The sequence below is a fragment of the Prunus avium genome, chromosome 3, assembly GCF_965620075.1.
Source record: "Prunus avium chromosome 3, drPruAviu1.hap1.1, whole genome shotgun sequence".
Taxonomy (NCBI): Eukaryota; Viridiplantae; Streptophyta; class Magnoliopsida; order Rosales; family Rosaceae; genus Prunus; species Prunus avium.
The window spans coordinates 27,378,803-27,403,686 of record NC_142286.1 but is presented as its reverse complement, the minus strand read 5'-3'; the positions used below and the strand labels follow the sequence as shown (position 1 = coordinate 27,403,686).

Genomic DNA, 24,884 nt, shown 5'->3' with positions numbered 1-24,884 from the left:
AGACAAAGATAAGAAAAGGATTAGTGGGACGACAACACTCACTAGTCCGAAGAGTTGTCGTCCCAAGTTATATGTTATTATATATCAGGCAGTATCATAACTCTTCGAACTTAATGTTTTAGTTCTTGATTTTTAACTATTAATTCAATACATATTTGCTCCTTTCTCCTTTACATCAATCCATCTCTTCTCATATTCTCTACTTCCTTCTTCATCTTCAATTAAAATTTGAAACAAAATATTAAAAGGAAAACTCTAACAAATGAACCCTCCAATGCTTAGATGGGGTTTTTTCTTAGGAAGAAACTACTGGCTTCTGTAATGAAATATTAACTAGTGCCCTTTTACCATTGGAAATAATAAAGTCGTAGGATCTTCATTTCCTGTGGTCTGTCTCACACTATTAGGCGTTTACAGGATGATATGTGAAATTCAAATTTAGTTCTCTCAATTTCCCTGCCAGAACAAATGAATTTTCCTCCTGCTAGTTACAAGGCACAAGTGCCAACTAAATCAACACGAGCAAAATGACACTGAATATTCCTATTTCTTCAAATCTTTTAGCCATGATAGGATAACTTTTGCACCCTTATCCCACAAACAGTCCAACATCATGTCATGGGCAACCACTTCAACACAGATCGGAGAGACACCATAAAACCGGCCTGTTTCTTTGAGACCTTCAGCATCCTGGTCAACAAATTTCTTGTTAATGAAAAGACAAGAATTATTATTATTTTTTTTTTTTTCTTTAAATGAATCAACAGACAACAATTTGAAAATAAGGATCATATAATTGAGCATAGAATTTTACAAACTTACGTAGCGTCCTTTTATAGAAAGAAAAAAGGTGGAAACAAGAATCAGCAAGGCAAAGAAGCGGAAATTAGAGAATGGCATGTTCCATCAGCAACATTAGAGAAAAGAACCGAGTCATTATAGAATACGGAGTTTACCACGATGAAATCGTCATTTGCACCCAAGACAAGGAGTTCAATAGCCGATTTTGGCACTGAAGGAACTGGAAGCGCTGCATTGAGCTTCCGCAGATCAAATAATGGCATTCTTGAACTTTTCTTCATTAGCTCTTGATAACTGAAAGAAAACAGAAAGAATTAAAGGTTTTCTTTGCAAATGGACAAATTTTGGGAATAAAAGATCTGTATTGTTGTGAAAAGACCACAAAAATACTCAAACCACACAAGTATACAAGCAATTAACAAATAATAAGAACAAACAAATTTACATGGGTCAGAAAACTTGCCTATGTCCATGAGTTCCACTATCGACCAACAATTATAAGGATATACAACAACTCACGATCTGGTGCCCCAATACACCCATGTACTATCAAGTTCTTCACTCCATTTAGTGTCTTCTTCCTATCCTTGTACCCTATTGTTCTACCCTGTTTGACACAATCACCTAGTTTTGGTGTTGGCCCTTCTTTGTACAAACACCTTGCAGTTCTAGACCTCTTTTACTCAACCACCTTTTCTTGGTTTCGACTTATCTTTGACACAAATGCTGTCGTGGTGCATTTAACAGACCTAGAAAACGCTCACAATCATTTTCTCTATGTATGAGAACCCTAAATTGATTTGGAAGAAGGCCACCAAATCCCTATATGGGACCAGGAATTTTAGATTTTAAAATTCATTCCATCTATTGTCCACTAAACCAGTACAGTTTTTCTTATGGTAGAACAATTTGATCAAACAGAAGTGTGCATGCCAAATATTAGCTCATCTACTCCTATCCACCATGCACCAAAATAACATGCAATCCAAAATAAAACCAAATGAAGATGATGCATGGTAATAACTAACTTTTGGAACTCAGAATACTCACGCAATCATATAAGTTTACAAAGTTTGTCTCTTAGTTATCTTCTACACCTAAAGTTTGCCTTCCATCACCTTTTACAATACCAGAAATCCTACACCACATACACATCACATCCAAAATTTTCCCCATATGTTGCAAACTAATACAAAAAATATTTGTTGATTTCAGATTTTTGTAACTATATGCTGTGAAGAAATATCCCACATATCTGCAAATACTTATTCTTAATTGGGAAGTTTTTGTTGCAGTGAGGCTCAGTGTCTAGACACATCGTCTCTGGAAACTTCAAGCAGAATCTAATTTTAGCTGTGGTATCAGGAGATGTTGACTTAAAGTGCATTACTCAATTTTCTTTTGCAGAGAGAGAGAGAGAGAGAGAGAGAGAGAGAGAGAGAGTGTGTGTGTGTGTGTGTGTGTGTGTGTGTATGTGTGTGTGTGTGTGTGCGTGTGTGCGTGTCAATATGCTCAATAGTAACTTGAAATATATTGTTGAATGTCATCTGTCAGTTGAACAAATGTCTGACGAACTAGAAAAGAATTTCTGGGAAACAAACCGTAAAACTAGGTGATCCTCCATTGTTGCAGAAAAAAATGTCTCCTTACAAAGAGGAAGAGAAGTTTGAAATCCTTTCGCTGCCAAGCTACGTGTGACCTACTCAAAATTCCAACGAACAACATCATAAGAACTAACTTCTATATATACTGTAAAGCTTACATGAGGAAGCTAAAAATATTCCTGAAAAAGGGTATCTCATTTTCTATTAAGATTAGATTCATGCAATAATAATGTTTAACAGCCTTCCAAAGAATGTTAGGGATGATAGGTTGAACAGACTGAGTACAACTTACAAATTAAAAGACACAACTTAAGACATTTTAATTGATAAATGCAACCAAAATTAAAGGAAGATGGGCCAAAGTTTCTTGTAGCAACTTTCCATTATGAATGAGATTCTATATAAAAGAGTGAAACTAGAAACCTTAAAAGCAGCAATAGGTTTGGAAAAGAGATAGCGCCACACTAAGCCACTGGAGAAAAAAAAAATAGCAAATGTCAGTTTGAAACTAATTACAATCAAAAGACAGTATGTTAGTTACCTATTGCCCGAAGGAGGTACAGAGCAGACAAGTGCAGCCCCCGTAAGCTCAGGGAAAAAATCTTTCATGTCTACGATAAGCACAATCAACACAGAAATATATACATAAGAAAATTACTCTTGAGAAAAATAGTACTTGAGATGAAATATGATGCTTTTGAAGCTATGCCTGAGGCCAGGTCATGAAGGAAACTTGATCTTGCTTGAAGTTAAAGTTTGATATTTAATATCAAGAGCGTGCATCACAGTTTCAGACTCACATTAAAACTTATTATGACAGAACACAACATTATTTCTCTATGACAGTAAACAGACAACAAGAAAATAGAAACAGTAATTTGGAATAAACAAAACATAACAAGTTACATAGCTCATCCTGTAGGCCTACATCCACCCACATAGGGGGTACAGCAATTTCACTATAAAATCAAAAGGAGACACAAAGATAATCATGAATCTCTCCCAAACCCAAAATCAAAATACATGCAAATTTCTCACTCGCAACAAATTGAGCAAAAATAGAAGAAATCATAACAAACCTTTTTCATAAAAACAAAGAAGTATATTGTTGGGCTTGGGCCACACAGAAATAAAGAGAAAACTAATACGACTTGTAAGTTGGCTGGGCACAAGGAAAAGCAAAACCCAAAACATGTTACAGCCCTCATGGCTCTAGGCCATATTACTAATCTTTCAATTAATTATATCAAGCCACGTCAACTAAACTGCATTTAATACTTTTACAGAAACGAAGTTCGTACGAAAGTTTCAAGTAGTTATTCTTTCAATCAATATTTAGATCTAAACAATACAAGTTTCATTTAGGTTGCAAACAAACCCTGCGGCTTGCAAATTGCAAACATCCCTGCTAATACTTAAGGTTTGGGCTGTAGGTTAAGGTTGGGTGTTTAAATACTCATCCTTTTAACCTTTCAATGTTTATTCAGGGCTATTTCTCTCCTCTTGCACTAGATGTGGGTACGATTCAGCCAAACCGCATAAAACTTATGACCCATTCCTCATCCATCTGAAGATTTTAGTCTACCCTTTCAAGTAAAAATTTAAAATGATAGAAGTAGAAGTTACCTAAAAATTGGTCAGGTTTAGCGTTTGCAATATAGTACTGAATGATGAGACCTCCAAAAGAGTGGCCAATCAACACTGGTGGAAACGTGAGTGTTTTGCAGATGAAATCAGCAACATCACTTGCATGTGTCTACTGCAGAATTTAGAGTTAACAGGAATAAGAACATTTTACCAGGTACAGAAACTAACAAATACAGAGCAGATGCTGGTGAAGTTAATTGCAAAAGAAGTTCTTTACTAGTGGGCAGCTACAATACCTGGAGAGTACCAGCAACAGAAGCACTGGGTACATCACTTTCACCCTGACCAATTGGAAGAGATACGAAAAATCAGAACACGCAGCTTCCAGATATATGCTAATGTGTCAATGGTGCGTTACAAAATAACACTTCCCTAAAAATAGCATTTTAACACTCATAAGTCATAACCATAATAATCCCGTACTTCCAGTTATCAGCCGATAGGCTAGTAGAAACAATTTTCATGAGTTAAATATCAAACTGCAAACTAATACAACAAGTTCGTCGTCTGATAGTCATAGTGAATATCCGATTGCATTTCGGAGTGAAGTACAATTTTTTTATGAGAGGAATAAAGAAGGGAAAAAGCAGAGAGTGGGAGAGAGAGATTACGCCTCATTTGTAGCTCAAATGAAACTATGAATAACATTAGTCTGCTGGAAACATATAGATTACAACAACAGCTAAGTGCATCTCATACTTAAGTTTTCAAGTCGTTCAATATCTCAGCTCATATTCTACTGTAGAGTCAAGTGACTCATAATTCACCATTTGCACAAGAGCAGTAAATGCTGACCTTCTGCCCAAATTGTCACTTGCAATAAAATGAAATGAAATGAAATTTTCTCTCTTTATATTCTTAAATTATAATAACGCTATCTTCTTTACTAATTATGTGTTTGTGTGAGACAGAGAGAAGACAGAAGAAGTACTTCTCCGACATGGAAGAAAGGAGGCGAATTCTTTTCTTGCCCTGTTCCCATAAAGTACCTGCCAGCTCTAATGTCCAAAATATAATACCATAAGAAAATTGTTGATAAATTTCAACCCAGTTAACGAAGAATCCATGACATCAAATTCTTACCCTGCTCTCATCAAATAAGCTTCAAGAAGATATAGAGTCGACAACAAGATAGTGAGACACCAATATTGCCACATAAATATCGTAAACTCATTTCCACATTGGACAAGAAGAAGAAAAAAAAACACAATTAATCAACAGAACGAGCATAAAAATGGCACATTTTCAGATGAGAGCAAGAGAGAACCCACCTGGCCCAACAAGCTAATCGCATAACAATCATACCCAGAAGCTGAAAAGAAAGGCATCCAGTGCTCAGCCCAGCACCAAGCAGCATGGTAGCTTCCATGAACAAAAACAAGAGGCGGATTTTCACTTGTTCTCTCCTTTTTCTCATCAGATTCTTTTTCTGCAACTCCCTTCTGCACAATTACCTCCATGTTGAGGCCAGAGGGGAGCTGGTGGAAAAGACGAGACTGTTCCTGCTTGAGCTCGTAAGGGACTCGCATTCTCTGAGCTCCATGGAGGGCAGCTCGGGGCTTTACCGTAACCCTCGAAGTAGAGAGGTTGGTTTGAAGTTGGGAGATGGTTTGAAGGGAGAGGAGAGCAGCCATTCATGTGAAATTGACCTCGCGCTCAATAGCCCCAACCTTCACCCTTTTCTTTTATTGGGCTAATTGCATTTACTAATTTGAGCTGCTCAACTTGATATAGGTGGTTCCAACCCAAAAAAACCAAAAAACTTGATATAGGTGGTGTACGTCAATAGGGTCTAGCTTAGTGGAAAAAGACATTTGACTTTCCACAACATCATAGTTGTATGTGTGTGAGAAATCTCATCCCCTCTAGTTTAAATTGTCGCTTGTACTAAATAAAAATTATAGGTGATGTACTATTAAATGCGCCGAGGAGTTAAAAACCATCTACCTAGATGTTCAGTGAACCTAACTCCATTCAAGCCCCTTTTAGTGGGCTGAACTGGACTGATTAGGATTGATCTTGTAGTGTTGGACTAGACTAGCTTGGACTTCAAGTCCTATTGAGTTGTTTGGTATAGCACTAGACTGGATTAGACTTAAGTCTAGTCCATTGTTTGGTACAAGGCCACACTGGACAGCATTGGACTTCTTTTTTTAAAAAAAAATCCAAAATTGATTTACTGTTTATTAAATTATTTAATTTCATAAAAAATTAATTAAAAATGCATCAAATTACAGAACCAATATTTATATTTAAAAAAAATTTAAAACCTAGAAAATGAAAAGAAAAAAAAACTCACAATTAATTGAAATAAGTCAAATATGTAGAAAAGATCAGTGAATGATCTTAAAAGAAGAGCGGATATCTTCAAGTTTATGTCAAATTGCAAGCACTTGATATCATCCTTGATCATAGGAACGTAGAGAAACAATGCATCCAACAGAACAGTAAACATGCATGATGCTACAAATATGTTCTTCCACTTTTTAAGGAAAGGGCCCCTGTTCCAAGTTTAGGTGCAAAACCCAAAAAATGAAAAAAAATAAAAATATGGTCCAAGATCTCCTTTCCCCTCCTACTCAAACCCACCCTTTCCTTCTATTTTTCTTGTTCCTATTTCCAAGAGAGAGAGTGAGAGAGATTGAAGTGAGAAGATTGCTTGAAATATGAGGGAGCATTAGAGAAGAAGAAAATCACAAAGACAAAGAGAGGAAGAGAGAGGAGAGAGGAAGAGAGAGGAGAGAGGAGAAGAGAGAGAAAAGAAGAGCCTGAGAAGAGGCGTGCTCGTCAAGAGAAGAGAGAAGAGGCGGGCTGGCTCTCTGGAAAAGACTCGGATTCTAAACCCACATCTAGGCTTGGGTTCTGGAGCCATAGCTATTTGGGATATGGATCCCATGCCCATATCCAGTCCGAGACACACTTGAGCTCACCAAACAATAGCTAGGACCCATATCCCTTTTAATTGAAATTATCCAATTCAGTCCATATCACCAAATAAGGCCTCAAGGTATTAGACCTAGATGGTTAAGATGCCGACAATATCGGAACATGGTTTGGACAAATAGTGGGGTCCTATTGGACCCGTTAATACAACAATTGGTGGTGGGCTCCTAGCAAGGCTAAAAAAATTCTTGTCGAAAGAGATGGAATTGAGGGTATCATGTCATCTTTAAAAGTGGAGTGTTAGTGGAAAAGGACTCGACTTGCAAATTAGTGGTCCCAAGTTCGAACCCCCATGGCACCGTGATGGAGTGTGTGTGAGAAACTTTCATGCCTTGTAGTTTAGACTATCACTTGTACTAACAAAAAGTGGAGTGTTAGTGAGTGCATGGTTTGGAAAAATAGTGAGCTCCTATTGGACGAGATGGAATTTCAAGGATCATGTCATCTTTGAAAACTGTCAGTGCATGGTTTTCAACTTATAGCTTTCACAACTCCATCTTGTCCCTTTTTTTAAGTACAAGCAATAGTCTAAATTATAGGGTAGGTGTTTCTCGCACACACGCACACAATGAAGATGCCACAGAAGTTCGAACCTAAAACTTCTAGTCTGCAAGTCTAAGTCATTTTCCACTCGACTAGACCCTGTTGGCCTCCAGATTGTCATTTTAATTTGGATTTACTGTCTATCTTTCTTTTTCTTTTTCTTTTTTTCTTTTTTTTTGTCAAAGTTTGAAAGGCTACTCAGAGCTTTTTAAAACTCTTAGTTAATTAAATTTACTTTATATATATATACAAGCGATATTGGGGGAGGTGAGTATCAAACTTTGGATATAAAGTCTGAGAAAAAAATCCTTTTAACCACTTGCGTTACAAGCCCCTTTTTTAATTTATAGTTTTTTTACTGGCGCGGTGAGGGTGCATCACATTATTGACATACAAGGTAAGAAAAACTTTCATGAGTATTTAGCATAGACCCATCGAGGTTAAATGTCAAAGTACTATTACAATCCAAAAAACAAAAACATAATACCAGAAATATTAAACCCAAACCTGAGAAAGACTTTCACAACTATACAAAAGACTCAAGACAAAGAACATAATTGGTAAAAAAGTTTACAAAAACTATGTTCGTTTTCTTCATACATACACATGCATGTGTGCATGAAATGTTTGTCGAGCTACAATTTCTCACCGTATCTTTCTAAATTCTGTTAAAATATGAAATTTAATATGAGAATATTTGTTTGTGGAAATTTTCAGTGTATTCCTCTCATTGTAGGAGGTCATATTTATAATACAACAGAGCCTTAGTGGCCAAGTAAATAATAAATTCATATTTCTATTTATAGTAGGAAATCAAAAATTAAAGTAAATCAAATACAATTATAATGGGAATCTTTGGTATGTAAGGAAAGAAAGTCAATGGTCCACAAGTCACGCTAGCACTCCCCCTCCCTTGGTGCATAGATATTGCTAATGCTCAACTATTTCAGTCAATTGTGAAACGCTCTACTGGAAATTGCTTTTGTCAAAATATCCGCCAATTGATCCTCAGACTTCACGAAAAGAAACTGAATCACTCTAGGCTATCTCCAGCCATGGGTTCTATCCCAAATATAGACTTAAAATAATGCAAAATCCATCTCCAACCATAGGCTAAACAAAAATTTGGCCAAATTTGGAGGGCCGCATTTGGCCCTTTAGCCCTCCAACCGGGCCACATCTAGCCCAGCTTTGGCCTAGGCCAAATTTTTTGTGGGCCCCATGCATGTGCTTTTCAACAGTCAACATTAAAGCACGTTGACGTCATCACAGTTGGATATATATATAAGCCTTTTTAAATGTTTCAAATCGTGTTGTTTAAGAAAAAAGTATAAAAATTTATTGGTCATGACAGTTGGAGGTCAGACCATTGAAACCCATCCTTTTTTTTTTTTTTTTTTTAAATGTGGTCACTTTTTTAAATGTTTTCAATTCATGTTATTTAAGAAAAAATTATTGGTCATGACCGTTAGAGGTCAGACCATTGAAACCCATCCCTTTTTTTTTTCTTTTTCTTTTTTATAAATGTGGTCACCTTTTCAAATGTTTTCAAGTGTTGTTTAAAAAAAAATTATAAAAATCTTGTTCTTATCAACGTATACTTGTCATGTATGGAATATTGTCTCTAAATAGTAGTTTAATTAAATTAAACAATATATAGTTGTGGAATGTATGAGTGTTGTACCATAGTTTTTCTCAAAATAATAAAATATGAAGGACCCTAAAATATAGCCTTGCATGGCTAGAGATGGAAAAATTTAGCTCTGCACTATTCTTTAAAAAATTAATATTTTGAAGGGCTAAATTTTTAGCCCTGGACTACATTTAGCCATATGACTGGAGATGGCCTTAGCCTCAAGCTTCTGTTTGATGAAGTGTCGATCCACCTCAACATTTTAGTGAGATCATGTTGAACCAGATTCTATTCAATAGCTATAGCAACCTTGTTGTCACAAAAGAGATTCATTGTGGATGTAGGTTTATACCCAAATTCAGTAAGCAACTTCCTTAACCAAAGCAAATTCCTTTAGTCATGCCTCTGAACTTGGCTTCTGCACTAAATAAATGTACCACCTTTTGTTTCTTGCTCCTCTAAGTCACCAAATTACCTCCCACGAATGTGAAGTAACCCGATGTGGAGCTTCTATCTATTAGATTGCCTGCCCAATCTGCATATGAATGACCATCAATATTCAGATGAGCATGTTTTAAGAACATAAGTCCTTTTCCGGGTGCAGATTTCAAATATCTAAGTATCCGAAGATTTGCATTCATGTGGTCTTCAATCGAAGAATGCATAAATTGATTAACAACGCTCACCGCATAAGCAATGTTTGGTCGAGTATGAGACAAGTAGATCAATCTTCCCACTAACATTTGGTATCTTTCTTTGTTAGTTGAAACTTGATCTAGGTATTCTCAAAGATGATGATTCTGAACAATAGGAGTGTCTACAGGTTTGCAATATAATATTCCTGTGTATATCAACAAGTCCAAGATATATTTCCTTTGAGAAAGAAATATGCCTTGTTATGATCAGGCCACCTCAATCCCCAAGAAATATTTGAGTCCATCTAGATTCTTCATCTCAAATTTAGTAGCCAAATAGTCTTGTAGCAGCGATATTTCATGTTTATCATTCCCAGTAATAATCATATCGTCAACATAGATTATTAAAGCTGTTAATTTCCCTTTCTGATGTTTCAATAACAAAGTATGATCTGAGTTACTCTGTCTAAAACCATTGTTCTTCATTGCCATGGTGAACTGCCCAACCAAACCATACACTTGGTAACTATTTCAGTCCATACAACGCCTTTCGTAATTTGCATATTGTTCTAGTCTAAGTAGTATTATATCCAGGAGGAATGTCCATATACACCTCCTCCGTGAGTTCTCCATGTAGGAAAACATTCTTTACATCAAACTGGTGTAGTGGCCAGTCCAAATTATATGCGATGGGAAGTAAGACTCTGACTGTGTTCAATTTTTCAACTGGTGCAAAGGTTTCTTCATAATATACACCATAAGTATGTATGTACCCTTTCGCCATAGGTCTTTCCTTATGGTAAAGTTTCCAATGTCAAAGTGTGATTCTTCTCAAGAGGTTTCATCTCTTCCTTTATAGCTTGAACCCACTTCGGATTGTAAGGGTTGTTCCAGCAACTTGACGAATGGGCTTGGGCTGCAGTAAAGAGAAGACACATGAAGTTGCCCCTATGCCTGAGTTCAAGAACTAGGCCCTAAGAGTGTTTCAAAGGGTTCGTGGAGCCTTAGAAAACACTTTGGTTCCTTTCACCAATAAATCAAATGACCGTGACAGATTAGTATCATGGCTTGGCTTTAGAAGCTTGTGGCATGGGAACTAAGTCTTCATGAGTTTAGTAATATAGAGAAGGAGCTTAGATTTCTTAGAAAACAAAGGTTCAGAGCAAGGGGAAAGGGAAATTTGGGGAGATTTTGATGAGGGAAGAAAGGGAGAAATGGAAATAACAGATGGGTGGCTTGAGTAAATTCCCAGCCGCTTGACAAAAGCTTAGTCGCGCTCCTAGATGGCTATTTTGCTAGTAGAAGGTGCCTCCTTTTATAGGCGCTAGAACCCCTAATTTTACTAAGTCATCCTCTCCCTTTTCCTTCACTTTCTTCCATTCAATCCTATTTAGTGAAACCTCCCTAATCCAAGCGCATAGGAGCGGAGATTTTTGGAGTTCTAAGACTTTCACGCAGCTAGACTCCTTCATGTGGATGAGACGCCCCTTACTTTTCTTCCTGGTTTTCCTACTAGAGCTTGCAGAAGAAAGAAAAATGGGTAGGGGCGTTGGTTTGAAGGGTATTTCACCTCTTGTAGCCTGCACACATGGATTCTCTTTGGTTTTTGCGATGGCTTGTTTTTGACTTGGTTTTGATTTGACTGAGATATTTTCAAGGGTGCTGGATATTTTCCACAATGTTGGATATTTTATAAGGTGCTGGGCAGGGCTATTTTCTAAGGTGTTGGGTCGTTGGTGTTTTATTTCCAGCGACCTGTAAGTTTGCCTTGGTTTCATCAAGCTGCTGGAAGTAGCCTATCTGCATGGATTTGCTTTGGTTTTGACAAGGTGCTGGATATTTTAACTAATGTGGGATATTTCCAAGTGTTGTAGGCCATTGGATATTTTCCTAAGGTATTGGGTTTTCTCTCTCATGCTTACTCATATGTTTGAGCCCAAGAAATGGGGCCTGAGTTTTGGTGCTCCCAAGCTGCCCAGAACTTCCACTCCTTAGTCCATCAACGGGCCTCGTGAATACTCGTGACCATCCATACCACAACCCACTCAGCAAGCCCAGGCATTTGCTTGGCTTGGGCCCACTTAAGCTTGTAGCGTGATTGGTGCAAAAATAAAGACTTTTCGCTTGGCGTTGCATGTTTTCTTGGCATGTTTGTGCTTGAACCTAGTCGTATTGTAATGGGCTATGGTTGGGCCAAGTGGCGCTTAACAGGACAGTAAGCGCTGGTTCATAGATCCAATACGTTTTACGAGCTTGTTTCAGCCTCTCTACGTGGCGGGTTGCATGTTCACTTGGTGCAACATGTGGCCCATAACTTCTGCAAGCACATACGACAAATTCTTGCATACCCCAGTCAGGCTTCTTTCCCGATTAAGTGTTGTATTATGCTAAAAATATATTTGGGCATAGCTTTGGATTTTTTGGGCCTCAACAAGGATCTTTCAATGCTTTAGCAACTTTGGTTGGGATATGAATAGCAGACAATTGATGTACATAGCCCTTAAGTGGTTCATACAAATTCTTAATGGATACATGATTTGCAATTGGATACTTCGATGTCTTGCCAATATCAGGTGAATAACAGTTTGGTGGCTTCCCACGATTCTGCTTGAAATGTAATTGATATCCAGTAGATTTATCCTCTAAATTCACAAGTGTAGTAGGAGTATTTAACTTAAGGATATCCTTAGGAGATTGGTCCGTTGGTACTATTAAGTTAGATAAAGGTCTTCATCTCGTTGTTCTCTATTATCTGTAGGCATGAGACTCAGATCAGAAATATCTTCGCAGGGATCAGGCGAGTCAGGCAATCGATTGCATGGGCGATTGATTGCTTTTTGATAGAGAGCAATCTCGTGCTCCAAACTCGGGATGATCGATCGTCAGGTTGGACGATTGATCATTTCTTGGCCGAGAGCAATTTCGTGCTCCAGACCTCGGGGCGAACGATCGTCAGAGGTAGGACGATCGATCGTTTCTGTACATAGGCAAATTTCTTTGTTTTCCAAGTTGCTCTAATTTTGCTCTTCACTTCGTATCTCTCCATGAAGCATAGAGCTGGAGACTGGGTCATGGGAAAACATCTCATATTCTAGAAAGGTCACATCCAAAGTGACATAAGTACATTGGGTGGGAGGGTGATAACAGCATTAGCCTTTTTTATGAGTGGCATAACCCACCAAAACACAACAAAGCGCACATGGATCAAGTTTGCTAAGTTGATTTTTGTGGAGATGAATGAAGGCCACACATCCAAAGATTCGAGGTGTGAATACCAAAACAGAGGGTAGGGGCCAGTGATGCGCAAGTACTTGTAAAAGAGTTTTAAAGTTCAATACACCAGAAGGCATGCAGTTGATCAAGAAGATGTCGATTCTTTTGTTCAACAACGTCATTTTGTTGGTGTCTGAGGACAGGTCGTTTCATGGATAATTCCATGTTGTTGGAAGTAAACCTGAAAGTCATGATTGACAAAATTCTCCACCATTATTTGAGCGAAGAATCTGTATGTGAGCATTGAACTGAGTTTTCATATGTTTGTGAAAGAACTGAAAACGGGAAAACACTTCGTTTTTATTCTTCAGCAAATAAAGCCATGTCATCCGTATACAATCATCTATGAATGTTACAAACCACTGAACGCCAGAATAAATAGTGATAGGTGAAGGTCCCCAGACATCAGAGTGAATTAACATAGACGGAGTAGTACACTTGCTCTTACTCAACAGATAGAGCACATGGTGACTCTTGGCCAAAATACAAGTATCACATTGGAAGTTGGAGTCTTTGAAACCTGAGAATAAATCCGGTATAAGATGCTTAAAATAGCTAAAAGACGGATGTCCCAATCGACGGTGCCATAACCAAATTTGCTTTTGTTTGCTATCAAAGGGATACGTTGTTGGAAAGTTTGGTTTATGGATGCTACTTTTCCTGCAAAACATTATATGAAATAATTATTAGAAAATTGTAATTTACATTGATAGAGTAGATTAAATAAAATCAATGAAAATTACAGTAAAATACTTATCTTTTGGGATGTAGAAGTTGGTCTCCATTGATACTTAATAGTTTTAGGTTGAGGCGTGTAGTCACTGTCCTTAAGAGTAGATTTCGCCCCTCGGAGACAATGTCTCGGTGTAGCAAGGTTGTATGACGCTCTACACTCCAGGATACAACAACCTATGACTCTCATAAGCGTACACTCACAATACTTGGGTCAGATGAACACTTGAATCTTTCCCTTGATAAAAGAAAACAAATTGGAACACAAACTCAAGAACGCAGAGAAGAAAATAATGAAGAAATATGTCAATCTGATTTCTCTCTTTTTTTTTTTTTTTAACACATAGCTCGAATGGTTTATTATATAGGAGATTACCAACTCCAAGTGAACGTTGGGTTTTTAACCAAGCAATTAAACCACATAAAACACTTGCACGTTAAGAACAAAATTTGATCCCAACTAAGCAATTAACTCACGCAATAAAGATTGGAATAAAAAACCTTCACCAACTATTGTAAACCAAATACATTTAACTTATTTAAATGATAAAATAAATTGATATAAAAAGTAACGGTAATAACTCAATTAAAACCAAAGAGGAGATATCAAAACCGACAACGCTAACAATTAATATAAAAGTATCAGGTCATAGATTTTATAAATATAGAAAATAATTGCAGTTTTAAAGAAGTAATCAAACCACTCAAAAATCTGGAAATATAAGTTCAACATAAAATAAGTAATAAAATAATTGTTTGTATTTTGAAATACTTACACAAATTCCAACATACGTCACACTGTTAGCTATGTCGGGACTGAAGTCATCTACATAATAGGGCCCACCTCTCTTAGTACCACGACCAAGAATCTCCTGAGTGTGAATATCCCAAAGCAAACAAAAACTCGGGTAAATGAGTACACAAATTTTAGGGATGAGTTGGAAAAACACCTCCAACCATGCTCTCCCTACTCACCTCCACGTCCCCCCCCCCCCCCCCCCCCCCCCCCCCCAAATGTGGTTGTATTTGAAAGGTTGGGGAACTTCTCTATTTATAGGCCAACATACTCAACAACAACAACCCACTAATATCTTTTTAACTCAAATACCTAACCCCCAATGCTATTTCTCAATCTCTATTCTTCCTGCTGCAGCACTTATGAATCAAATCATCCATTAACAAGCATAATGCATGCATAGCTGATCGGTGCATATTTACATATCATTTTGTACCCTTCTAGCTTATGATTTGGTTATGTTTTTGAGTTAAACTTGTGCTTTTAATCCTTTTTGTGTTTATCTTTCAGTTCATTGAGTTTTAGGTAATAATGAGGGCTTTGGATAGTAAATGATGCAATCCATGCATGTTAGGGCCTAATTTGGATGAATGGATGAAGAGCTTAAAGACAAACTCAATTTTGGCTACAGTCCCCTGCCAGCCCAGTTTCGTAGGTCATATTGCAAGCTTTGTTTCAGCAACCTACATAGCTCGGATGAGGCCACATTCTTCATGAAAGTTGTTCCAATGGGTGTGTAATATAACATATCCAAAATTCAGCCCCATTGGATAAATATGGAGTCTGTTACCTAGCAAACACAGAGCCATGCTCAGGATGGATTTTATCAGCGCGCAAAATGAGTTAGCAATTTGTTTTGGCCTTAACTTCCTCCTCCGACCTTGGATTGGCCCAAATGATATATGGCTGGAAAGAAGACATTCTGAACTTCAAGTTTGAGTGCTTAAAGTCTTAATTTGCTTAAGGGAAGCCCAATTCGTAAGCCCTTGAAGTTTCTGGTCATGCTGACCTCAGGATGAGCTATTATTTCTGGTTGGAAGCTTGGTCATGGTGACATGAAGATGAGCTAGGGCTGCTGGTGGGATTTATTAGTGAAGTGCATCAACCATTTCAGATTTTATAATGGAAGTGTTGTATGCATTAGTGAAGTGCATCAACCATTTCAGATTTTATAAAACAAGTGTTGTATGCATTAGCCATACTTAATTCAGATTTTCAACTTCTTTAGGCCTATATATAGTGAGGTTTCCCAAGCTTGTAAACACACCCCAAGGGGGGGGAGCTCTCAAACACTTCTCTAGAGCTCCCTTCCCTTCTCTCCCTCAAATTCTCTTAGTTTCATTTTCTAGTTTTCAATTATTGTAATGAAATATTTGTGCTGAAATTCTCCTTAAGTTTTTCTTAGTTCCACTTTACTTTTCATTATGTAAATTCTTTTCTTTAGTTTTTCAAGTTTGATTAGTTTCCAAGTTTCAATTATGGTTCATGTTCTTATTCATTATGCTTATAAGTTAATATGCTAGTTTGAATGATTGATCACCATTTAGGCTTGCATGTTAGCTATCTTGGTTTGAATTAAGAGTAGACACCATGCTTTAATTCGAATTGAACTATGAATAGGAAGAGTATGTATGGACATTCGACAACAGGGATTAGATACATGCTTGGTTGTTTAAATTGTTCTTCTATGCTTAATGGGTTCCTAATGCTTAATTTTAGGTTAGACAACAAATGATCAAATTAGGGAATTAGGAACACAAGGTTATGACCACACACCATGGCTTAATCATACATTAGCTAGAATCAATCCGTTAATCTAATTGAACTTGGGAACTTATCTGCTTGAGTTAGTTATTTTCTTTCTTCCTTGTTTTATTTATTTCCTTTCTTTTTCATTTCTATTTTGTGTAGGGAAACTGAATTGGATCATTCAATCACCAATCCTCGTGGGATCGACCTCGCACTTACATACGCTATACTACCGAACGGCTCGTGCACTTGCGAGTATCACAAGTTGAGGATGCAACTGAATCCATTTTGGTGCAGCTGAAATCCACACAACAAGTTTTTGGCGCCGTTGCCGGGGATCGGTAACATTGTTTGATTCTATTTGGCTTTCCTACTTTATTTTTTTTTTTTCTTAACTAGACAATTTCAAGTTTTAAAGTTAATGACGTTAATGGACAAGTTGTGTTTGTAGTCCAACAGAAAAGGACAATTGCCCAACAAGCAAGAGAATTGGGTTTAAGTCCCAGCTTACACAACCCATTGGTGCTTGTTGCTTTGAAGCATGGAATTGGACTTGTGTTGATTTTCCCTTTCATTTTTAGTTTTTTTATATATATTTCGTAATCCTTTAATTCCGTTTCAAGTTTTTGTATGTGTTTGTTTTAGCAATGTAAATAGCTCAATAAAAATGGAGAGAGATGGCAACTTCAAAGATAGGAAGTGTGGAGTAGTGGGAGAAGTCGCGACCTCCAAGTGCATCCATGCTCGACCTAATCGCTTCAAGGGGGAGCATTTCAATCCTTTCTCTTCTTTGAATTCTGTTTATTTTCGTAGTTGTTTTTGCCTTTTGGTCCGCTTTGAGTTCTTTGTTTTTCTATGCTGAATCCAACCATATAAAGAACGTAAAATTTGGACTTACGGTTGGAAAGTTATAGCCTAAAAACTGAACAGAGGTCGAAGCTGAAAAACATAGAAACGAATCTGTCCAAATGGTGATAAACGGGTGATAGAAAGTGCTGTTTGTTTTTTTTTTTTTCTTTGGTTTCTTGGTTTGTTTCTTTTAGTACAACAATTTATGTTGTTGTTTGAATTTGTTTACAGTACTTAGTTTGTTGTTTCATTTTATCTTAATTTGTTTTTATTTCTTATCTTAAAAATTTTAAAATAAAAAAAAAAGATTTTTCATATGAGCCGACTTATGGTAACCCCAGTGAGCACTTCCGTTAATACAGTGTCTAGGAGTTCTTTAGGCGACACCTTCGGTGTCTAAGAAGTTTGGGTTTTAAGCGGGACCATTGTGACCCCTCCAACCTTCCCGGATCCCCTGGCTGTGTTTTCTGAGGCCCTTAACTGGTCATCCGTGAGTTGCTTGTATATTTGTGTGTTTTAAAAACAATAATAATAAATATAAAATAAAATAAAAATTTGAAATTTGAAATTTGGGTTTTTATTTTTCCTTGTAAATTGCAATTTGGAACTTCTTTGTTGTTTTTTTTCTTTGTGTGGTCAGTTAGTTGTAAATAATAATAACAAAAAAACAAAAAACAAAAACAAAAATTTAAAAAAATTCAATTTGGAACTTCTTGGTTTTCTTTTATGTTTTTTTTGTTTTATTAGGTTAGTTTATTTATTTACGTGGTGTGGTTAGTTAGTTTATTTCTGAGTGTTAAAAACACATTTTTATTCAAACATTGCATTCAAAAAGATAAAAAGTTTAAAACAAAAAAATAAAAAAACATTCAAGTAAATTAAAAATAAAAACAACTTCTTCATCTTCATCTTCATCTTCATGGCATGCCTCCGTTTTCTCTTACTTGCAGAATCTGCAGCAGCTCCACATGGTCCTCATTTTTTCTCTGCAGTGCTTCCATGTGCTGATTGGCACAATAGAGCCGCTTCTGCAAGTCCGCCACCATAGCCTTCAAGGAAGCTATTTCCTCGCTCATCGCGGCACACTCCCGTGTTCTCGCCAGCAATCGCATGCCCAAATTGGTAGCCGAGACCGCGTGGAGTACAGTTAAATTCTGGGACTCCTCCACCGCTGCCTTGTCAGACCTCTGTGCCACATGCAGATGATCTGTCGGTGTGAGCTTGTTACCAATCATGCCTCCCAGCAGCGCTGCTCTGTTCGGCATTGCCTCAGAAAAGTTCGGTATTATCTCAGCAAAGTTTGAGGCCGTACCGTGATGATATGTGGAGTTTGGGAAGACATGGTTTGGAGGAACCCTTATCTGCGCATTCGGTGGCGCAAGGGACAATTCAAGGTTAAGATCATCAAGGTGAGTGCATGAGGATGCCATTGCTTTGTTTTTGGATTTTTTGATGTTTTTCTCTGAATTTGCAGGAAGAAATGCGGGGTGCTCTTCTACTTCACCGAGATGAGTTTAAATAGACTTATACAGACGAGGGAGCCGAAAGCACTTCGGATCTCGAGGGTGCTATCCTGTGCTCTTTTCTCTCGGATCCCTTCATTTCCGGCGCAAATTGCGAGCACGTTTTTTTTTTTAAAAGGGAGCATGCTTACACTTTCACTTACTTTTGCCTCCCTGTTTTCTGATGTTTGTGTTTTTGCTTTTTTCAATTGTTATTTTATTTTATTTTTTTTCAATTGTTTTCTTCTTGTTTGTCAGGTTTCTCAAGAATTTAGTTGGAAGAAGAGACAAAATTAAAGATGCGTCTTGGACACCTGGTGCAAGAATCCCATCTCTTCTTTTAAATTCTTGTTTGAATTGCGTGTTTATTTCAGTTTTTATTTATTTATTTATTTATTTTGTTTTTATTAGGTTTTATAATTTAAAACTCATAGGATATTCTTTGAAGGAGCTAAATTTTTGGTAACTCCAGTGAGCAACCGCAGTCTATACAGTGTCTAGGAGTTCTTTAGGCGGCACCTTCGGTGTCTAAGAAGTTCGGGTTTTAAGCGGGACCATTGTGACCCCTCCAACCTTCCCGGAACCCCTGGCTGTGTTTTCTGAGGCCCTTAACTGGTCATCCTTAAGTTTTTCTCTTAAAAGAAGAAGCAGCTATTTGTGTGTTTACTTAACTAATAAAAATTTCATGTTTGGGTTTTCGTGTTTTTGTTTGATTGTCATTCTTTAAATTTAGGGTCAATCGTCTCTTTGAGATAGCATAACATTTTTATATATAAATAAAATAAAATAAAATAAAAAACTTTAAAAATAAATAAATAAATAAAAACTGAAATCATTTCTTCTTGGCGCTCGGTGTCTCGACCATAGGAGCTTTTAGTTTGGCCGTCTGGATGTCCACTTCTGGGTCTTCACGCACAGCCTCTTGGGGCTCATCACTTGAGCTCCCAAAGATCGCAATCTTAGCTTGAGCGTAACTACTCTCGTGATCTGCTTTCTTGCGTTTACCCGGTCGGTCTAGGTCCTCCAGCTGCTTTCGCATGTCGCGAGAATACAACTCTACCATCTTTGATAGGTTTTTATTCTCGTCCCGCAATACTTCTAGCTGGTGTCGATTCACCTCCACTATCCTTGACCTTTCCCTTTTCAAGCTTTTTATAGCACTCTGACAATCTTCAACCATACTTCGCTCCGCCGCCAACTGAGCTTTGAGCACCTCCACCTCATGGGACTTCGCAAGTAGGCGATGACCCAAACTTGCGACACATGCTGTACTCTGCACGCTCAGTGCCAGGGCATCACTCGTGACCCGGTTGTCATCCCTTGTCCCGAACACACGTATATCTTTGGGAGTCACTAAATTTCTGCCAACTCCAATAGCAACATCGTTGTCTAGGAGTATTGAGTCATTGACAGACACAGGCCCCCGGGAGGAGCCAAAGTAGGGCATCCATACTGGTGCCGCTGCTTGGCCCAATGTCTGAGTCGGTGGAGCTAGGTTGAGATCCAACGAAAATGGGTAGGATGAGGCCATTTGATTTCTGATTTTTTTTTTCTTCTTTTCTCTTTTGTGTTTCTGAGTTTGTGGTTTTGTTTTTATCCCCATCTTTTTCCTTCTTATATACATAGTCTTTGACAAACCCTAGCCATTGCAGCGTCTAAGCATTTCTGAATCTCCAGCATTCCTCGAGTCCCACAACCTTCTCACTTTCCAACCATACCCAACTCATTTATCACGACATGTCTTTTCTGAACGGACGCGTTCAGTAAAGCCTTCGCGCCTTTCCATGAGCCCGTAATTTCTGCTTGTGAAATCTGCGGCGCTTCTATCTGTCAACACGTGTCTCGCTCAGTCTGCCCATGACTATCCATGAGACGACATCAGGGACCACATTCCCTCTTTTTAGAAATCCCGCTTTGCGCTCATAATTCACGTTTTATCTTTTTAAGAAAAAATTAAAATTAAAACGTGTGGCCTTTGGATTTCATTGTGGGTCGGGTTTTCACCATTGTTTTGGTTTCAAAGTGAGTTAACTTTCTTTGGGGTTGGGCTTTCAAACGTTTGGGTTTTAGTTTGCGTAAGACTGTCTGTTTAGGGCTTACTGTTTTGAGTGTTTTACTGTTTCGTTATTTATTTATTTGTTTGTTTGTTTGTTTTGTAATTTTTATTTTTATTTATTTTATTTTATTTTATTTGTGTATTTTAATTCAAGTGTGTTTTGTGATTTATATTTACTTTAGTACCTTTCATTTCTTGTTATGACATTGTTTGTGGCTAATTTTTAAACATTGAGGACAATGCTCATTTCTAGGTTTGGGGGTATTGGAGTTTAGCAAGTAAACTTGGTTTTTCTTAAAATTAAAAATTAAAAAAAAAAAATTTAAATTTCTTTCTTGTTTTGAATCTTGTTTTGTTTAGTCACTTTCCGAACACATTTGATGAGATTGTGATAAATGTTTGCATGACTTAAATGAAAATTGGATTTCATATAAATAAATAATTAAAAAAAAATAAAAAATTGGCATTGTTCTAGCATGATATGCTTGAAACCTTCTTTACACTTGCCATTTGTTTCATAATTTTCCAATTAAAGGATTTGCATGATCTAAAGAATTGTATGAAGCATAAATTAGACTTATATAACCAACCATATAAAGTGAGCTTTTGAGCCTTGTACTTCAATTCATGAGTGTTATACACATACTCTTAATTTCTTGTCATCTAAGTTGTTGTTTGATCTCATTATTCATTGATTTGGTTGAACACTTAAAAGTCATTTATTCTTATGCAATTTGACTTCACGACATTTAAGAAGTGATATTAAGGCCCTCTTTGGATCGTTTGTGCCTTTCAAGCTAACCTTATGCATGCTTAAGCATGATTTTCCATTGTTAACCATTTTGAGCCTACATGTAAACCTTTTCTTTCATTTACCAATTATATTTCCTCGCCTTAGCCCGAAAAACAAATATTTACCTTTCTAAGGAACTCATAGGGAATGGGTGTTACATTTCGAAAGAAAAAAAATATATATATATATCACACAATTGGTGAAAGAAAAGAGAAAAGTTGTGATTAAGTGGTGGTTGAATGAAATTTCATTTTTGGGTTTCATTTTTGGGCCTTCAAAATAAATTGGTGGTTGTTCAGGAAAGGAGTTTGAATCAATGTAAATGAAGGTATAAGGAGTTTTGATCATGTAAAAGAAAAAAAATCTAATCGTGATGATTCGAAGTCTTGTAAACAATTATTTTATGTTCTTACATTTTGAGTTCCTTGGACTTTGTATTATCCATACCTTTCATTTCTCACTCACCTTACACCCTTGGCCCCATTACAACCTATAATAAAGACCTAAATTGATCTTAAATGTCATGTGGTTGAATTGCATTCATTTTTCTACTTTTAAGTGTTTGGCATCCTTCTTGAGATCATATTAATGCAAGTTCTTCATCTTTCTATTTCGAGTTAAGTCTTTATGGTTTAACTCTAATCTCATGTTTATAACTGAGTGTTGCATTATAGCCCTCTTCCGAGTGATTCATTTGTGAGAGGACAACTTTGGTGAGATTTGAAGTTGAACTTGTGCTTTGTATGATTTTTGAAATTGTGTGAAAACTAAGATTGGGGAATTTGTTGCATTTGGCTATCACACTACCACACTTTGAGCATATTATGTTTTGAACTTTGCCGCTTTGTGAATAATGTTTAAAATTGAGCTTTTATTGTTAAAACTTTTGAGTCATGTGCATGAGTCATTTCTCTTCAGAAAATGTTCGGAAAGATTGTTTTGAGTTCTTTTTATTTTTGTAATTTTTTTTGTTTTGTTTTGTTTTGTTTTGTTTTTTTGTTTTGTTTTTGTTAATGTAATTATTATTTTTTTTTTTTGTTTTTGTTTTTTATTTTGCTTAAGGACTAACAATCTTTTAAGTTTTCTAATTACCTTGTTTTACAGAGTCAGTAAAACGTTTGTGGGTATCGTATCTGTTAAACCCTCAGGAGACACAACTCCTCCTACTAGGGATGCCTAGAGGTTTAAAGGCTTGTTGCATATGCTCAATGCAATCGAGTTACCTACGAAAGTGGTCTAGTTAACTTCTTGTTTGTTTTTATCTTTGTTTTCCTTTTGTTTTGCTCGAGGACTAGCAAAACCTAGGTTTGGGGGTATTTGATCGGTGCATATTTACATATCATTTTGTACCCTTCTAGCTTATGATTTGGTTATGTTTTTGAGTTAAACTTGTGCTTTTAATCCTTTTTGTGTTTATCTTTCAGTTCATTGAGTTTTAGGTAATAATGAGGGCTTTGGATAGTAAATGATGCAATCCATGCATGTTAGGGCCTAATTTGGATGAATGGATGAAGAGCTTAAAGACAAACTCAATTTTGGCTATAGTCCCCTGCCAGCCCAGTTTCGTAGGTCATATTGCAAGCTTTGTTTCAGCAACCTACATAGCTCGGATTAGGCCACATTCTTCATGAAAGTTGTTCCAATGGGTGTGTAATATAATATATCCAAAATTCAGCCCCATTGGATAAATATGGAGTCTGTTACCTAGCAAACACAGAGCCATGCTCAGGATGGATTTTATCAGCGCGCAAAATGAGTTAGCAATTTGTTTTGGCCTTAACTTCCTCCTCCGACCTTGGATTGGCCCAAATGATATATGGCTGGAAAGAAGACATTCTGAACTTCAAGTTTGAGTGCTTAAAGTCTTAATTTGCTTAAGGGAAGCCCAATTCGTAAGCCCTTGAAGTTGCTGGTCGTGCTGACCTCAGGATGAGCTATTATTTCTGGTTGGAAGCTTGGTCATGGTGACATGAAGATGAGCTAGGGCTGCTGGTGGGATTTATTAGTGAAGTGCATCAACCATTTCAGATTTTATAATGGAAGTGTTGTATGCATTAGTGAAGTGCATCAACCATTTCAGATTTTATAAAACAAGTGTTGTATGCATTAGCCATACTTAATTCAGATTTTCAGCTTCCTTAGGCCTATATATAGTGAGGTTTCCCAAGCTTGTAAACACACCCCAAGGGGGGGAGCTCTCAAACACTTCTCTAGAGCTCCCTTCCCTTCTCTCCCTCAAATTCTCTTAGTTTCTCTTTCTAGTTTTCAATTGTTGTAATGAAATCTTTTGTGCTGAAATTCTCCTTAAGTTTTTCCAAGTTCTACTTAATTTTCATTGTTATGTAAATTCTTTTCTTTAGTTTCAAGTTTGATTAGTTTCCAAGTTTCAATTATGATTTTTGTTCTTATTCATTATGCTTATAAGTTATATGCTAGTTTGAATGATTGATCACCATTTAGGCTTGCATGTTAGCTATCTTGGTTTGAATTAAGAGTAGACACCATGCTTTAATTCGAATTGAACTATGAATAGGAAGAGTATGTATGGACATTCGACAACAGGGATTAGATACATGCTTGGTTGTTTAAATTGTTCTTCTATGCTTAATGGGTTCCTAATGCTTAATTTTAGGTTAGACAACAAATGATCAAATTAGGGAATTAGGAACACAAGGTTATGACCAAACACCATGGCTTAATCATACTTTAGCTAGAATCAATCCATTAATCTAATTGAACTTGGGAACTTATCTGCTTGAGTTAGTTATTTTCTTTCTTCCTTGTTTTATTTATTTCCCTTCTTTTTCATTTCTGTTTTGTGTAGGGAAAATGAATTGAATCATTCAATCACCAATCCTCGTGGGATCGACCTCGCACTTACATACGCTATACTACCGAACGGCTCGTGCACTTGCGAGTATCACAAGTTGAGGATGCAGCTGAATCCATTTTGGTGCAGCTGAAATCCACACAACAGTGACAACCACCGCCAACCCAAACTTATTTGCTAAACCCTTCAATGTCCCAGATATGTTGAAGAACATTTCAGACCGGCGTTTGAAATCTGCCGGTGTTGTCTGATACTGTGATCAGAACAATGCAGCAATGGAATCAATGACAATGAGTTTCACAGGTAGGCGGGTGTGATCAATGGCAATAAATGCTTCTATGTCTCCAAGGACATGGATGAGTTCTTGAGCATCATGAACACCACGAACATATATGTCTTCCAATGGCTCCAACCTTATTAAGTTGGGGTATGATGCATGATAAAGGTTGCCTAGTTGTTGCAATCGATGAAATGAAAAGCTAAATTCTGTGAATATGT

The 24,884-nt window shown here is 37.0% G+C and overlaps 1 protein-coding gene across 1 annotated transcript; it reads right to left on the bottom strand.

The window, feature by feature from the left end:
- Nucleotides 1-322: 322 nt before the first annotated feature.
- On the bottom strand, nucleotides 323-5,767 carry LOC110768339 (alpha/beta-Hydrolases superfamily protein). Its single transcript, XM_021972065.2, has 8 exons — nucleotides 5,324-5,767; nucleotides 4,289-4,333; nucleotides 4,032-4,161; nucleotides 2,947-3,016; nucleotides 2,829-2,877; nucleotides 2,403-2,500; nucleotides 957-1,095; nucleotides 323-690 (listed from the first exon to the last, which is right to left on the bottom strand). The coding sequence occupies exons 1-8, from the start codon at nucleotides 5,684-5,686 to the stop codon at nucleotides 544-546; spliced, it is 1,041 nt and encodes a 346-aa protein (XP_021827757.2). The 5' UTR covers nucleotides 5,687-5,767; the 3' UTR covers nucleotides 323-543.
- Between the last annotated feature and the right edge of the window lie 19,117 nt (nucleotides 5,768-24,884).

Excerpts from the sequence above, each read along its gene's own strand:
- LOC110768339 (XM_021972065.2), bottom strand. The coding sequence starts at position 5,686 with ATGGCTGCTCTCCTCTCCCTTCAAACCATCTCCCAACTTCAAACCAAC. Across the intron at positions 3,017-4,031 it reads TAAACCTGACCAATTTTTAG|ACATGAAAGATTTTTTCCCT; the intron begins GTAACTTCTACT and ends TGCTTATCGTAG. Across the intron at positions 2,878-2,946 it reads GTACCTCCTTCGGGCAATAG|TGGCTTAGTGTGGCGCTATC; the intron begins GTAACTAACATA and ends TTTTTTCTCCAG.